The sequence below is a fragment of the Monodon monoceros genome, unplaced genomic scaffold, assembly GCF_005190385.1.
Source record: "Monodon monoceros isolate NGI ecotype Baffin Bay Population unplaced genomic scaffold, NGI_Narwhal_1 Super_Scaffold_16, whole genome shotgun sequence".
Taxonomy (NCBI): Eukaryota; Metazoa; Chordata; class Mammalia; order Artiodactyla; family Monodontidae; genus Monodon; species Monodon monoceros.
Genome location: NW_021703772.1, coordinates 38,847,453 through 38,864,763, shown reverse-complemented (window position 1 = coordinate 38,864,763; position 17,311 = coordinate 38,847,453). Strand labels below are relative to the sequence as shown.

General features: G+C 40.5%; 1 protein-coding gene across 3 annotated transcripts in view; it reads right to left on the bottom strand.

Moving 5' to 3' along the window:
* HECW2 (HECT, C2 and WW domain containing E3 ubiquitin protein ligase 2) overlaps positions 1–17,311 on the bottom strand; it is a 422,655-nt gene that overhangs the window by 31,484 nt on the left and 373,860 nt on the right. For all 3 annotated transcript variants that reach the window (XM_029225749.1, XM_029225748.1, XM_029225750.1), the window contains 2 exons: positions 10,931–11,051; positions 9,102–9,215 (listed from right to left, as the gene is read on the bottom strand). In XM_029225749.1, coding sequence (XP_029081582.1) covers positions 9,102–9,215; positions 10,931–11,051 — 235 coding nt within the window. The remainder of the gene's footprint in view (positions 1–9,101; positions 9,216–10,930; positions 11,052–17,311) is intronic.

Here is a 17,311-nt window from a genome sequence, read left to right as displayed (position 1 = left end):
TTTCCTGGAACTTTTCCCCACTAATGCAGCTTAATGTCACTCTGCCTTGTGGGGCAGTCACTTGACTCTGTTGACTCATCATAAACTAGTCATCAGCTCAAACCTTTCACCTATGCTTCTTTAACCTAGGACTCTCCCATACTGTCTGCACGTTCACTGTATCTTTTTTGTTTTGTTTTGTTTTTTTGCGGTACGCAGGCCTCTCACCCGTTGCGGAGCACAGGCTCCGGACGCACAGGTTCAGCGGCCATGGCTCACGGGCCCAGCCGCTCTGCGGCATGTGGGATCTTCCTGGACCGGGGCACGAACCTGCGTCCCCTGCATCAGCAGGCGGACTCTCAACCACTGCGCCACCAGGGAAGCCCCTCACTGTACCTTTTTAAAACCTAAGTACTAGACGTTATACTTTTCCTACTAAATTTCACTTTGTGAGACTGAGTTCATGATTCCAGTCTACCTGGATCCCTGTGGATGCAAAACATCTCTAAATTTCCTATCGATGGTGAATTTCAGACCCCTGTGTCTCTTCAGAAACAGAGAATGCCATCAATAGCATCTGAGCAGTCATTTCGCCCATCCCCTCATTTCATTGAGAAGACTGGGGCTGAAGGAAATCACTGACTTGTATCAAATGAAAGCTGCAGTGGAGGATCCAGGTCTTGACACCGGTTTCCTGATCCCAAGCGTAATGTTCATTACTCCTTACAGCTCACCCTTCAATAAATTTTAAACTCTCATAAGCAAAACAACGTTGCTTATGGCAAACTATGGCCTGAGGGCCAAATCTGGCCCACCCCCTGGCTTTGTAAATAAAGTTTTATTGGAACACAGCCACGCCCATTTCTTTATGTGTTGTCTGGGGCTGCTTTCCTGTTAGGATGGCAGAGTTGAGTAGGTGCAACAGGGAATGTATGGTCTGTAAAGCCTAAAATATTTACTATCTGGCCCTTTACAGAGAAAGTTTGTCAACCCCTGCTACAGAAGAAAGTAGGAGGAAAATGCTGCTTTATTAAAAAACCTGACTTACCCTAAACCCTCTTCTTTAGTGAGGATCACTTCAAGGCAAGATAAAATGACAACGATACCCTAGGGTGTATGCAACCTCCAGGAGAGTTGCACACACCCTAGGGTGAGACCGTGAGTGAGCCTTGGCCTGAGGGGTCCCTGCTCTGCAGAAACCTTCAGACACAATCAAGGCACAGGAGGATAAGGGTCACAGACAGCTGAAACATGAGTCAAACACTCTGTGAGTCAGTTTTCTTACAAAGAGACAACTGGTATAAGTAAAATGGGTTTTTAGCTGCTTAAAATTAAACAGTGGCATTCAGTTAGAAACAGCAGGTTTTCACTGAGCTTCAGCTCTCAGTGTTTTAATAATATCGCACTTAGCAGAGTGTCTTATAATTGTCTGCCTGTGTGTCTGCCTCCCACCAGACACACATCTAAACTGTAAACCTACTGAGGGCAGGGACTATGTCTTTCTCATTTTCGGATCCTGAGTACTTAGCCTGATACATAGGAGGGGATCAGTTTATATTGTTGAATCACTGAGTGGAGCTGTCTGATGCTCTCTAAAGGAAATCAACATAATTTACATTGTTATTTCACATCTAGCGGAGTGAACAGTTTTGCACAAGTCTGCCTTATATTCAATGCATTAATAGGTCATGCCAGTCCTTAAGAGACAACCCGATTAGTAAACACTGTCAGAAATCGCTCAAGTGAATTATGCTTAGAAAGCTTGCTCCTTGTCTTTTCCAAGTCTAATATCTTCTAATATGGTAGAGTTTGTTAAAACAACAAAGATGGACCTCACTGATTGTTCCTTTTTCATGATGATAACTAAATCTGGCTAAAGATACAATGAATGTTCCCTGAGGAGTTAAGTTGAAAAGTAAAACTCCTTTTTTTCCCAAGAGAGAACAAAGCTAGCAGCTCCTCTAGGAGGGAAATGTATCTTCCTCAACTGCTCAGGCTTTTATCTGCTGTTTTTTTAACTCTAGCAGCACTGATAGAGTCACTCTAAAGCCAAGACAGTTTTTAAAGTTTGATTTGATTATAATCTGAAATTTAGAACCGCATATCTGAGGGCAGGTTGTTGACTACACATTACATATGTCTACCTAATTCAATAAGACGTGTCCCAGCAGGATACCTTATGCATGCGCTTCCTGTCTTAGCAACCTCTTCCATATAAATAGTTAATATGACTCATATCACAGGGCTCATTTGTTACATTCCTGTTCTCCCAGTTAGGTTGGTTCCACAGCTAAAGACTTGGCATGGAAATAATGAAACTCCGGACAACGGGTGTGTAGCCACACAACAGCTGCATCTGAGGCCATTTCGGAATAAGCACAGATGTCCTTAGGGTGGCAATGTCGTTTTGAGCCCCATGAAGTGTTGACAAGGCATTTTAAACACCATCCCGTTGCTGGGCTGACACCACCCGAGTTGTTAGTAGCAGCCAGTATTTGTTAAAATAAATAGTTCTATTCTCCTGTTCTTTATTTTCAACTAAAATTTACCAAGTATTCCAAAGGAAGTAGACTATAAAATGAAAGAGGATGGTGCCATTGGGAAGTCTCACTATCATTTCCTACAAGTTTTCTGGAAGACTTTGCTTTCTTACAAGTTGGTTCAGGCACAAATGGCCTACACACCTGATTCAGCCTCAGATACTTACAGCAGCAAGGCTTTGGTTCTTGAGCCACTTAAGAAGGCCTGATGGGTGAGTAAGGAATTTTGTGAGCAATTAGTATGACAAAGTTTTACCTGGTGATACCAAGCCAAAGCCTAGATACAGAAGCACCCTTCTCCAGCATGGTACGGATCAGTTAGGTTATCCTGCAAGTGTCTCTTTTTAGAAGAAAACAAGCAGCACCATAAAGTTTCACTTGAAGCTTTACAAATTTCTGAGGAATAAATGATCAAGCCCAGGACCCCAAACAACTTCTAGATCAGTCAGATGTTAAGAGCTGCTGGTTATTTTATAAGCAGGGACCCAAGAAAACCTTTCAGATCTCATCCTCCCTAGTTGCTTCTGTCTAAGCAACTAGGGAGGATGAGATGCTTCTGCCTAGATGCTTCTGTCATCTAAGTAGAAATATCACAGGAAGAGTGCACCTGCTCTTAAACCCCCAAACTAAACCTGTTTGCACGCATCCCCTCCCTAGTCCAAGTGTGGCTTTGCAAGACAGATGACTAATGTCACATCAATGGCACCTTACATATAATGAACTCATTCTTTCCTAAAGAAAGGTGCCTTTTATAGAGCTGGCTATGGAGGAAAAAAAAGAGGCGAGGCAATCACAGTGTAAACATCCTCTCTTTATCCAGGCCATTATTTCCTTACTTGTTTTGGGTACTACGAAGTGAATGTACACCTGAAACTAACACAATATTGTAAATCAACTGTACTTCAATAAAAAAAAAATAAAAAGAAGTGAATGGCCCCAAATGTCCCATCAGAACACAATAGTCTGCCTAGCTAAGTTTTGACACCACACATTTAGAAGAAAATAATACACTAGAGAATATGTGGTATTCTACTGGCTCCCTTCCTAAAGAAGCAACTTCTAGGCGGACAGAAGCACAACAGAAAGAGGCAACTAGAGTATGCAATTTCCCACCACATTCAGTCAAGATGACTCAGTTTTCAAGCTCTTCCACCACTGCTGTCTTCTCCTCTTCCCCACTTTGGAAGAGCAGATAACCAAATTAAGTTGGGTAGAAATTTTAATGACTAGAACAAAACCTTCAGCGCTGACCAAATTAAATCACAGTGTTTTGCTTAGAAACCATCTGCTTTTCAGAAAAAAGCCAAGCATAACATGAAGCATTATTTTAGTGAGATATAATACTTAGCTGTCAACTAGTATATTTACATTAATAGATTCTAGATTTATTTTTGTATTTTTAATTGAATACAGGCATCTCTACTATTCTGGGGTTAATTCTACCTCAGATGGAATTTGCAGTCGTCCTGTAAATTTATGACTATAACATTTCCCATCATTTCTCTTGACTCAGCTCTTCCATTTCAGGAACAACATATATATCATGTGTCAAGACCTACGCAAAGAAACATCTTAAAGCAGAGCTGAAGTCTCTGAGTGAATCTGCTAATTCACACCTTTTTGGAGGGCAGGCAGACGCATTATTCTTAAAAATAAATTCTTTTCTCTTTATGCTCTCACTAATCTATTATAAATAAAGACCCTGATTATGACAGGTAGAAAATACAATCAGTGAGATGGTATCAATAAGAATTGCAAAGTATTATTCCCTCACAGATAACAAAGTTGACTTCAGCAACACAAAATAATACTCTATACATACCAATCAATACCTCTACTAATTCCTTCCACAGAATTAACTGTATCTATATACTTATTACTCTCCTGACCTCAAGTGCAAAAGGAAGTATACACATACCAAAAATTACCCTGGTGGCAATCACTCATCAGACAGCAAAGAAATAAGAAAAGTTGTTCAGGGAAACATTCTCTAAATCTCCCCAAATCCTGACTCTATGCTTTCTTTAATAAATGTTCTATTTTAGATTAGTTTTTGATTTATAGAAAAGTTACAAAGACAATAGGGAGAATTCTTATATACCTCACACTCAAGTTTCCCTCTTATCAACATCTTACATAAGTACAGTACATTTGTTACAAAATGAACTGATATTGATACATTATTAACTAAAACCTATACTTTAGTCAGATTTCTTTTGTTTTTGCTTAATGTCCCTTTACTGATCCAGGATCCCATTCAGGATACCACATTACATTTAATTGCCATGTTTCCTTAGGTTCATCTTGGCTGTGACAGTTTCTTAGATGCTTTTGGTTTTTGATGACCTTGACAGTTTTAAGGGGCACTGATAAGGTAATCTTGTAGAATGTTCCTCAATTTGGATTTATCTGATGTTTTCTCCTGATTAGACTGGTGTTACATGTTTTTGGGAGGAAGACAGTAAAGTGTCATTCTCATCACATCATACCAAGGGTACATACTATCAACAGGATATATCACTGTTGATTTTAGATTTTAGCCTTGATCACCTGGCTGTGTGTTTGTCAGGCTTCTCCACTGTAGACTTAACTTCTTTTTCCCCCTTTCATACTGTATTATTTGGAAGAAAGTCACTATGTGCAACTCACAATTAAGGAGCAGGGAATTATGCAGAATTATTTGGAAATCTGCACAAATTTGTCTATTGTTATTTATTTATTTATTCAATTGTGTATTTATATCAGTATATAGATATTTATTTTATTTATATCAGTATATAGATATTTATTTTATACTTCGGGGTTCTAATCCAATACTACTTTATTTTTTTGCTCAAATTATTCCACCTTTGACCACTGGCAGCTCTTTCAGTTGGTTCTTGTGTCCCTTTGACATCACTGTGAGCTGTCTGAGCTCCTCTATACTTTCTGGCACAAGATGCTTCAGGTGCCGTCTTGTATATTTCCTGCCCCAGTCCTAGAATCACCCATTTCTCCAAGGAGCCCTAGTCCCTTTTATCGAAGAATGATATTGCAAGCCAACATCTGGGCACTAGGCATATACGTTTTTTAATACATATTACTAGAGCTAGACATGAAGAACTTACAAAATGACACATTTTGAGGGCATTAAAATTAATGAAGGAAAAGTGACCAGAAAACTTTCAGCTCCATTTCACAATTCCATAGAAAAACCTAGGTAGCTTTTCTCTTTGGGTATTTATTATAATTCAGAAAGAAATGTTATGATCTTTAATTTTAATGTAGCAAGATGACAAAGGCTAAAATAACTTCTTAATTTTATGTTGTTTTGAGGTTTCAATTTTTTAGCAAGCATACTGCGTTAATCTTTCAAAATAGTATTATGTATTCCCAATGCCTTAATAGCAAAATAAAGTCTATATCTAACAATCTATATGTATGATACTGACATGATAAAGCCATGAGACCAGAAGTTATCTGGCCCCATTCCAGTTTCAAAAAACCATATGCAGAGGGGCCTGATTAAGAGATTGTCCCTGAGGGCTGAGGTCACACCTCAAAATATCCTCCCTCTTATTTTCCTTCTAGGGTTACAGGAAGAAGACAAGAAATGGAGGCAGGAAACATTTGGACATTAGTGGCAATTAAATAAGGTTTCAGGCCCCACTCTGCCTGGGCCTCCTCCTAGGAATGGATGTCAGTCCAGACCATGGGGAGACAGCTTTAGGATGACCAAGCATGATAGCATCTGTTCTATTCAAACCTAAGTACCAGTGTTTCCAAAGACGCTTGCCTACATCTCTGAGATCTCAACAAACTGTGGTCCAACAAAGAAGAAAGGCAGCTGGAGTTCTGGGGGAGGAAAAGTATTCTCATCCAAACCAGACTAGTTATGTAAGGAAATACGTGGAATCCCATGCATACCTGTGATTAGGCTAAAAACATTTGCCTTCATTTTCAATTGCCCACCTGCATCTTTAAGACAACTAACAAAAGCTAGAACCATTAAGGCTTGTCAGCAACAAAAGGCTCAAGTCTCAGGCAAGCTTCTCAAACTTTGTCACATTATATTGTTTTCCCATGTAGTATTTTACTTTAATCTAGTCACAGCTGGGAGACTATACAACACTATATGTGACAAGAGAAGTTATCAGTCACTAGCCGGAATAGTGAAAAGATCCATGGGTAGGAAAAAATTCAGATAGATCAGAGTTTAGGAGTTTTGCCTAAATCCCAGTGCTGGTCTAAGAATCCTGGATGGAAGACAAGAGACCTAATTTTAAATCTCAATTTTACTATTATCTAGTTCTACTAGCACATGTGAATTATTTTATACTTAAAAAAAATTTTTTTTTGCGGTACGCGGGCCTCTCACTGTTGTGGCCTCTCCCGTTGTGGAGCACAGGCTCTGGACGCGCAGGCTCAGCGGCCATGGCTCACGGGCCCAGCCGCTCCGCGGCATGTGGGATCTTCCCGGACCAGGGCACAAACCCGCGTCCCCTGCATCAGCAGGTGGACCCTCAACCACTGCGCCACCAGGGAAGCCCTATTTTATACTTTGACAGCTCCATTTCATCAACCATAAACCAAATGGCTGAATTTATTGAATATTATTGCTACGATTCCATAATCTAGTATACTTTATTCCTGGCCAAGGCTGAGAGAGGTAGCCTTAAAATGATCCAAATCAACAGCAGTTAAGGAGTTAAAGAGAAGACAACCCGAGTTCAGACAATCACGTGGTAGTTTTAAAATTCACTCTAGTGATGTCTACAAAGAAGGTGCTGAGACTCCAAACCTAAACCTGAAATGAAGAAAGAGTAAGGGGTCTAGGAGAGATGAGAGCTTTCATCTTCTGAGGAGTCATAAAACCACCGTTATGCCTATTTGAATGCAATAAACACCGTGTAGGAGTCTTTAGTCATTCATTTCCTAACCCTTATCTCTATGAGCACACTCATGGAAGAGTCATACAAGGCTGGACTCTGTTTATGGCAGGCAGTTATTTTGGTAGGTATGCCAAAGAAAGAGAAAAAGTGGGGACAGAGAAATAAGAACCAAGGCCCAAGAGATACTGCTGGGGAGATTTCCAGGTAGAACAGAAGGATTCTTCTTTTTTCCTCTTTTTCTATCTTTTTAAAATTGAAGTACAGTTGACATACAATATCATTTTAGTTGCAGCTATACAAAGTAGTGATTCCATAATTTGATACATTGTTAGATGGCCACCACTGTGAGTCTAGTTACCATCTTGTCAGCATACAAAGTTATTACAATGCTATTGACTATATTCCCTTTGCTGTACATTACATCCTGTGACTTCTTTATTTTACAAATGGAAGTTTGCGCCTCTTAATCCCCTTCTCCTATTTCGCCCATCCTGCATCCTCCCTATGCCCCCTACTCTCTAGCAAACACTAGTTTCTAATTCGTGATTCTGAAACTGAGCTTATTTAACAGGTGAAGTACGATTTACTTAGTATTCCTGTGCACATAACAAGATCATAGATGTTAAAATGCAATTCCTTGCTTTTTTTAAATCTCAAAGCCCATGTTTTGAACCCTCTTACACTGTTGGTGGGAATGTATATGGGTACAGCCACTATGGAAAACAGTATGAAGCTTCCTCAAAAACTAAAAATAGAGTTGCCATATGATCCAGCAATCCCGCTCCTGGGCATATACCCAAACAAAACTCTAATTCAAAAAAGATACATGCACCCCTACGTTCATAGCAGCACTATTCACAATAGCCAAGGACCTGGAAACAACCTAAATGTCCTTCGACACATGAATGGATAGAGAAGATGTGGTACATATATATAATGGAATATTACTCAGCCATAAAAAATGAAATGATGCCATTTGTAGCAACATGGATTGACCCAGAGATTATCATACTAAGTGAAGTAAGTCAGAAAGAGAAAGACAAATACTATATGATATCACTTATATGTGGAATCTGAAAGATGACAGAAATGAACGTATCTACAAGACAGAAACAGACTCACGGACATAGAGAACAGACTTGTGGTTGCCAGGGTGGCGGGGGGGGGGGGGGAAGGGAGGGATAGAGTGGGAGGAGCTTGGGGTTAGCAGATGCAAACTATTATATAGAGGATGAATAAACAACAAGATCCTATTGTATAGCACAGGGAACTATATTCAATATCCTGTGATAAACCATAATGGAAAATAATTTGAAAAAGAATGTACATATATGTATAACTGAATCACTTTGCTGTACAGCAGTAATTAATACAACATCGTAAATCAACTGCACTTCAATAAAACAAACAAACAAACAAACATGTTTTCCCTTTGAGAGAAAGAGTTACGGGGAGAAGAAACGAAACTAAGTTTCTGCTCTCAAAAATGATCTATAGTTATGAGCTTTTACCAAAGAATTTCTATGTCAAATGATTTAAAAATCAAAGGAAGCTTAAAAAAAAAAACAAAACTGAAAGGTTTAAGTGTATGAGAACAGCATTTTCCATCAGAAGGATTTCCTGTTTCAGGCAACCGCAGGGGACAGTGTGGGGAAACATCCTCCGGCAGCCACAGCCTGTGCTTCACAGGCCACTTCTCTGTGCTACTCACCCTTCCTCCCCAACAAATGTGACATACAGCTTATTTCTCTGCAGGTCTTTTCTGGAGTAGCCCATAATCTGATTAAAAGCATCTTCGAGCAAGTGATCTCTTCTGATAATTAACCTGTCCAGAAAAAGACAATTTGAAAAATACAGATTATTTCCTAATCCTTATCTTTCCAGAACTGGGCACTTGCCATTTAATTTCCACTTACCACAATTAATTAGGTGAAAAGTGGAGTGACTTACTATCATCGCTATCTGCAATAAAGCACACATCTGTCTGTAACTCTTAATAGCATTAACAAGTTACAACAGAGAATCATTGGTAAATAGAGCACCCCACCTAAGGCCTGTAAAACCAATGCAAGAGTCCTTTCTGAATGGTCACATCAATTTATCCCAGAAGGAAAATAATTAAAAAACAACACACACACACAAAACATTTGTTTAGGAAAGGAAGAGCAACCCTAGGAGGTAATGATTTAAGCCTGAATGCACTTAGGAATTCAATTCTTAAGTACCTAGAAAGATAACAGTGAGAACAAGAAGGACAAAAAAATTCTCAGTGTCCTCCAAAGCAGTGGAGTTTACTGTTGTGCTTAGTTTTTTTTTTTTTTTTTTTTTTTCTGTGGTACGCGGGCTTCTCACTGTTGTGGCCTCTCCTGCTGCGGAGCACAGGCTCCGGACGCGCAGGCTCAGCGGCCATGGCTCACGGGCCCAGCCGCTCTGTGGCATGTGGGATCTTCCCAGACCGGGGCACGAACCCGTGTCCCCTGCATCGGCAGGCGGACTCTCAACCACTGCGCCACCAGGGAAGCCCTGTTGTCCTTAGTTTAACTTTAAAATTAAGTGAATCTTGAGATTCCCTAAGTGACAGATACAAATGAATGATACTGGTGGTTGATTAATCTACTTGTGACAATGACAATTTAAGTCACCCTTAAACAGGTGTCAATTTTCCCTTAATGCAAATAGTAATGGAAAGGGAGATGATAGGGAGGCTGAAGGCATGAAAGCTTGATCAGCAAGACCTTAGTAAGTGAAGCTCAGAGAGGTACGGTGTTTGGGGCGGGCTGATGTTTTCGAGGGTGATGAAAGGGGAACCTGTGAGTTCAGATGAGCAAGCCCTGCATGGGGGGCAGTGAGCTGTGTGCCTGCTGGGCTGGGCAATTCTCTCACACACCCAGGTCCCGACGCTTCTGCAGTCAGACCCTCCCTCCTCTGTCCTCTCTCAAGTGGCATAGTGATCTCTAGTGGGGACATGGGACAGGGGTGGAGGTGGGGCTGAAGGGAGTATGGGTAAGTAGGAAGTTCAGATAATTCTAGGCCAAACAACAGGATGATGTTTCAATTTCCCCATTTAAAGGGAGGTGGATAAAGACAAGCAGAAACAACATTCATGACATATTCCGTTGGACAAGTTAAGCTTACTTCACAGAAGGCAACAGAGCTGAGCAGTAGTCCTACACTCAGGTCAGCCCAGGAGACAGTGACGTGCAATAGAAGACACTGTGACAGCCTTATATCTAATGAATATGCGATATAAGTCAACCAAGAGGTACTTTTCAGGAGAACAAAATAAATCAGCTTTTAATTTTGCCTTATTTTTATGTGAAACATGGTCATCTCTTTCCTGTCTGTTTTAAAACCGTAAGTTTAATTGTGCTTAATTCAAGAACTATGTTTTAGATGATCCTGTAATTTACACATGCCCAAATAATTATGCCGACTAAAACGAAGGCTGGTCATCCCTAATCAATCCATTTCCTACATTCCAAATTGCATCCCATCTTTTCACCATCTACAAATCCTGGGGTTTGTATTATTTTGACTTACTTTAATTTCCCTGGGCCTTGTCCATATCCTTTAGTCTCTAACTTCCTGTAAAAGTTTCTTAGTTTGGCTTCAAAGTCTCGCTTGTAAGGGGCTGGAGCACGGGCATTGGCACGCTGAGTACCTACAACAAAGCACGAAGAGACAAGGGTGTGGATTTGTGCGATGTCCTTATGTTCATCACATCACCATGAAAAATATTACCATGGGGCTGAGACCACAGTTAACAAGTAAAAGGAGGCAATACTTTTAGGTCCCTGCACTTTTCACCTCTCCAAGTCGAAGGCTATCACAGAGCTTAACCAGGATCTTAAGATGTCTTCTTTGTGGCCTTCAAATCCTGTTTGAAGAGTTACAATGGTGCCCATGTGTTAGTCAAATATGTTCCTCTTTTCAGTCCAAATCAATATGAGTCAAACAGTTACTCATGTCTAATGGTAACTGTTCAGGGTGGAATATCTTTGCTTGCGGCTGAGATGATATCACAGCAAATAGACAGGAAGTTATAGTGTGAAAGTATGTGGTATGCAAAGCAAGAACAGTGAGTTTCCATACTTGATGAAAAACCTACAACATTATATTTCATACCTCAGGGTAGAATAATCTTGATTTGAAAACAGAATTCAGCCATAATTGCAGAAGGCACATGTCTCCTGGTTATGCAGAATAAAAATACTGTGATTTGTTGCATTCTTAATACATGCCAAGTACTGTAATTATCTACAGATTATCTAAAGATGTCATGTCATTACATGTCATTCCACGGCAAGCATCATTAATAAAATATAAAAGCAACATGGTTTGTTCCTCTTTCCATAGAAAAACCTGGTTTTGTGTCACACTGTGACTAACCAACGAGCGGGGATACAAAACTGATGATGAATATGGGCATCGGCGCCATGACAAAAACACTGGGTATTTCCAAGGCATATTTCACAAAACAATAAAAGAAACCAGAAAACAAAAATTGTGATGTCTTGTGCATTACATACCATGTAAGATCCTTAAATATATCTTTATGCATGAATCGACTAAGTGATGAGTATTTTTTGCTAATACTGTGTTAGGTTCAGCAACAGATGCTCAGAATGGATAAGGTCGGGTTGCTGGAGTGGATATCTTGGTTGGGAAGACAGAAATAGAACATATCAAACAACTAGAGAATATTTAAGTCTTAAACTAGATGGTATACAAACTCTAAAGCAGAAGGAACAAAACGATAGCCCTGGGGCTATACCCAGCCCTATAGATTTTGTTTGCCACACAATGTTCTAAAGATTTTAAATTAACTGCCAACATTTAAGAATGAGGAGATTTCAAGTAGAAAAAAAAAGTCCTGATTTCTCGTGAAAGTCAGTTGGGAACTCCTGCAACAACTGGCTTGCATTTCCCTGGGGCTACAGAGGGCAGCTGCCCCATTAGGTGAAGCACGTGCTCTCCACTGTGCCACCGCCACTCAGTGAGGATGCATCTGAGATCAGTGTTATAGAAAAGTAACAGTAAATGAGGATAAGCAGAGATCAAAATGGAAAAGACTTCAGGGAGGAGATGTTATTGGAACCAGGCCTTATAAACATGGGAGAACTATAGTCTATACTGGGGCAGGGCAGCAAGAGCTGGAATAAGCATTGCCTGCATGTTCAGAAGACACGGAGGAGACCCCACTAACCTAGAGCAGAGGGGGAGTGCTAGGACGTAAGTAGGAAATTAAATTGGTCAGAAGTTTGGTATGAAATTATGAGAAGAATTTTTAAAGACCTAGCTGAGAAGTGTGAGCGTGCCACTTCTGCGCCACCAGGGAAGCCCAATATAAAGCTTTTTAAACAATAACAATAGCTGTCATTTGTTGTGTCTGCTATGCATTAAGGACCATTCACTTTACAGAGAGGATCTTGGGAAATCCTCACAAGTCTAAGAAGCAGGCATTAGTATTATTACTGTCATCACCACTTTGTAACTAAGGAAACTGAAGTCATATGACAGTGAATAGTAGATTTAGGATCTGAGCCAGGTCTGTCTGATGCTAAAGCAGCATGGGAAATGATGCTGGTGGACAGGAGCATATGAGGCTTTCTACATACTAAGCTGGAGAGGACAGCTGTTCAGGTGGATATACCTTGCGGACACTTGAAAATATAGTACTGGAGTTCCAGTGAGAGATCCGGGCCACACTTGTGGACTAAATGAGTTAGTGTATGTGTGGTATGGCACTTCGCGCAGTGCCGGCTGCATGAGCAGCCCCATGTAAACGTTAGCTGTTATTGCTATTATCTGCATAGTTGTGAATACTAAACACATGGGGAAATGTACTGAGGTCGGGGAATGGAATTTAATAAAATGGGCTATTGATGAATAATATGTCCAGAGTTCTGTTGGCACAGTTATGAATCTTTTACCCAAAGAGCTAAGAGCTATTGCCATAAATGAAACAAATAAACTGGACCTTAAAAGGTCTGGGATGCAGAAGACTCCTAGGCAGTGGTTCTCAATCTTGACCGCACATTAGAATCACTTAGGGAGCTTTTAAAAATCCCAATGTTCAGGCCACAGCCAGGACATATGACATCAGAATCGGTGGGGGTGACACCCAGACATTAGTGTGTCATGCAGCTCTCCAGATGATTCCAACGTGCAGCCAAGTCTGAGAACCATTATCTCCCACAAGAAGGTCAAAGGTAACCAATGAAACACCTGGGCATCATCCAGGGACCAACACAGGGGGAATACTTCTCATGTATTTGAAAGGTATCATTTGCAACATGAAGGACCATGATCTGCATGGACTCTGGGCTCCTCTCTTGGATGGCTGAGGGACAGAGCCATGCAGCACAAGTCCAGTTAGAGTGGTAGAATAAAGCTTTTGCTGCTGCAGTCTGAGTAACTGCAGACTACTAAACCCAGACAGCTCAGAAAGCAGCCATAATGAATCAGCTTTCAAGAGCGCGATCATTGATAGGGAAGAGGAAAAACAGGAACAAAAGACCGAAAATCTTTCAGGACTCAAAAGAAACCCGATTCTTGAAGAGTTGATTACTTTTGAAAAACAGCACATATACTATTGCTATATAATTTGAGATGCTTAAAAGGATGTGGCAAATGCCATAACGCATTCCATCAATATCAATACAGACACTTAATAAAAATTAGCTCTGACTCCTTTTAAGCTCTAGGTAAAGGAATTCAATTATGGAGGCTCTGGAGACAGAAACTGTTAAATGCAAAAATTCTTTTGCCAATAGTTCTATGATGAAAAAATCATTTACACATTACATCATGATTTAAAAATTACAATAAATTATGCTGTTGGCCCTTGTCAAATTCTTAATGCAAGTCAGGTGCAACTGCCAAGAAAATCCAGGGCAGAAACAACATTACTTCCACTTTGGAAATAAAACATTATCTTGGAGACTGAGCTCACAGAACTAAGAACCATAACTGTAAGTGAAGTTCTAGAATATAATTCTCTTATAGAGAGAGTAATGGCATAGTCTTTATGGTCTTAAGAAAGGAAGTCAGATACGAAAAGGTCAACGTTACATATAGGAAGTGATCAAATGAAAGGCTGGTTTTATGGATAGTCAGTATTATGTTAATTATTTATGGGAAAAAATTTCAGTAACAGATATTAGACTTTTTAAAAATCATTGCTAGGCAGGCCTAAAGTACTTCCATATAGTGTTACACTATTTCCACATACTGTTAAAAAACTGCACAATCACATACAAACTAAAGAATTCTACCAGGCAAAGGATTTCTTTTCTAGGTGATACTAGAAAAACCTTGGCATCAAACAGCTAAGAAGTCTGGGTCTTTTTTGATGCTGGGTGTGCCACCCAGAACCCAGAATGCTCTGATGACTTGCTCTTGGTCTGCAATGGAGGGGGATGAAGCTCAGCCTAATTCAGCATGGTTCCAGGCCTATGTACTGGGATGGCTCAGAAGAGAATTTCTTTTCTGTTCACTTTCTAAAACAGATAAACTCTATGACTTTTTTTTTTTTTTTTTTTGCGGTACGCGGGCCTCTCACTGTTGTGGCCTCTCCCGTTGCGGAGCAGCAGGCTCAGCGGCCATGGCTCACGGGCGCAGCCGCTCCGCGGCATGTGGGATCTTCCCAGACCGGGGCATGAACCTGTGTCCCCTGCATCGGCAGGCAGACTCTCAACCACTGCGCCACCAGGGAAGCCCTCTATGACATTTTTAAAACAATAATTCCCTGTTAGTGAATGAGAACAAATTATCAAGCATTATAATAATTTCTGGAAAACTCTACCTTATGGAACATAGATCAACAATGGAAATTAAGAAAAAAACCAACCAACCAACCAAACAAACAAAACCTCAAAAAATAGCTGGCACAAAGCACAAGCAAGGAAGTCCTGGCATTTTTGCTTTATTCTCTAAGAGTAATAAAAGGCCCTCAGGTCATTGTTTTGACCTTGTTGATGCTTCCATTTACCTACCATTTATTTATTTGATAAACTGATTTTTCAAATGTTGGCAAATTAAAAGCAATTTATTAAAAGGGGAAAGCTGGAGGGCATGCCAGTGACAGGCATCTTCTGAGAGCGTTAGGGGTGGGAAGCAAGGGAGAGTAACAGCAACAAAAAACACAAAAATAAAAATACCTGTATATTGTGACAGATAGTATTTGGTTTTCCTCCAGTCTCTGGAATCATAACTCCCCCATCCCCACCTACCCAGAGAGCATCCTTCATTTGTACTGTTTGGTTCCTAGATCATCCCTGTGGGGCTTAGCAAAGAGAAGGGATAGAACACTTTTTCTAACAACAAGTATAAAGCTGCTTCAGAGACTGTGGAAAAGGGGAGGGATGGAAGAGGGAGAAGGGAGGGTGGGAGGAAGTCAAAGAAGGAGGAAGGGAGAAGAGGGAGAGAGAGACGCTGAGAGAGAGAGAAAGGGAGGGAGAGAGGGAGGGAGAGATGGAGGGGGAGAGAAAGTGAGGAGGAAAGGAAGGGGGAGGGGAGGGGAGGGGAAGGAAGAGAGAATATTTGTGAAAAGAGCCGATGAGATAAGCAGCAGCTGGGATACTAAGACTCTGGAGGAAGAGAGGGGAAAAGAAAGTCCTTAAGGAGGTGCACTGTGTGTTGAGAGAAGTAACTGCCCTGAAGACAGCCTTCGGTAAAGACCCACACAGCTCTTCAGTGCTCTCTCGTCTGTTTTACTTCTCTTGAGTGTGATCTGTTGCTCTACTGGCTTCCAGAGTGTCCAGTTCTAGTCAAGTTATAACAGCTCTGTATGCTGATCCCCCCGAACCGTGAAATATCCTCAAGGCACTGTGTCTAGGGAAGCAGGGAGAAGTATAATGTATTTATGAAAGAGTCTCAGCAAATGGTGGGTTAAACAAATTCTCAGATGTCTAATGTCACAGCTTTGGTCACGTGGAAAACTCACATAAGTAAGCACGTCTCCAACAATATTAGATAAATTAGGTGTTCTTGCATTTCAATTCCTAGAAATGTACAGCTACAAAAAGTCCTTAAATAAAATTCTGGATCCCATATTTGGCATAATAAACCATATGGTAATTGGAAAGATCTTTTCCTTCTGGCATAGCTAAGGTTGGGACTGGCATTATAATGGTCCTAGAAAAACAAGCCTTCACATTCCAAAATTTTGACAAATTTTAGGTGAGCACTCTAACAGCTGCAAAAAGCAGCGAGTCCAAGTTTCCAAAGCCCCTCTCTCTCCTGCACTTGAAAAGGCATGTAAATGGGCTTGGAATGGGGAAAAGTATGGAAAGTTTAGCAGGTTCCTGGGTGTTCTGAAAGAAGATCATTAAAATTTATGATTGTCGTAATTTTTCCAATATTATTCCCATACCACTAAAAGGGATGAAATTCTAGTCACAAGAAGGAGGATCAGACAACTTGAAAAAATCTGTTAGAAGTGTTTTCATAAGAACTTTAGGAGTACTGGTAGAAGAGGTTATTTTACTCAAAGAAACAGAAGATCCCTCCACAGGGTAAATAAGGCTAGTCCTGCCCTTGTTTCATGTGGAATTAGTTATAGTTACTTCCATTGATATCAGGCAGTACATCCCGATTTCAAGATCAAATAAAGTCCACTGAAATAGAGTAGGCCAAAAATATGGAGATGATTCTTCCTGAAAATTAAAACCACCACAAACACTGCTAGCAATTTAAATATATTTGGGTTAGACATGTCTTTGGAAAACGTTTAACTCTCAATCTGCTTCCAGAATGCATTTATTACCACCATGGGTTACTTATGTACATTTGTGATGCTACATGAAAAGAAGAAACTTAGTCACCATTTAGAATGTTCACAGAGTCTCAAGTCCAGCCTGTCATCGAGAGCACATGCCTTTGCAGGGCTCAGAAGGGAAAGAATCCGGTGAGCTACTT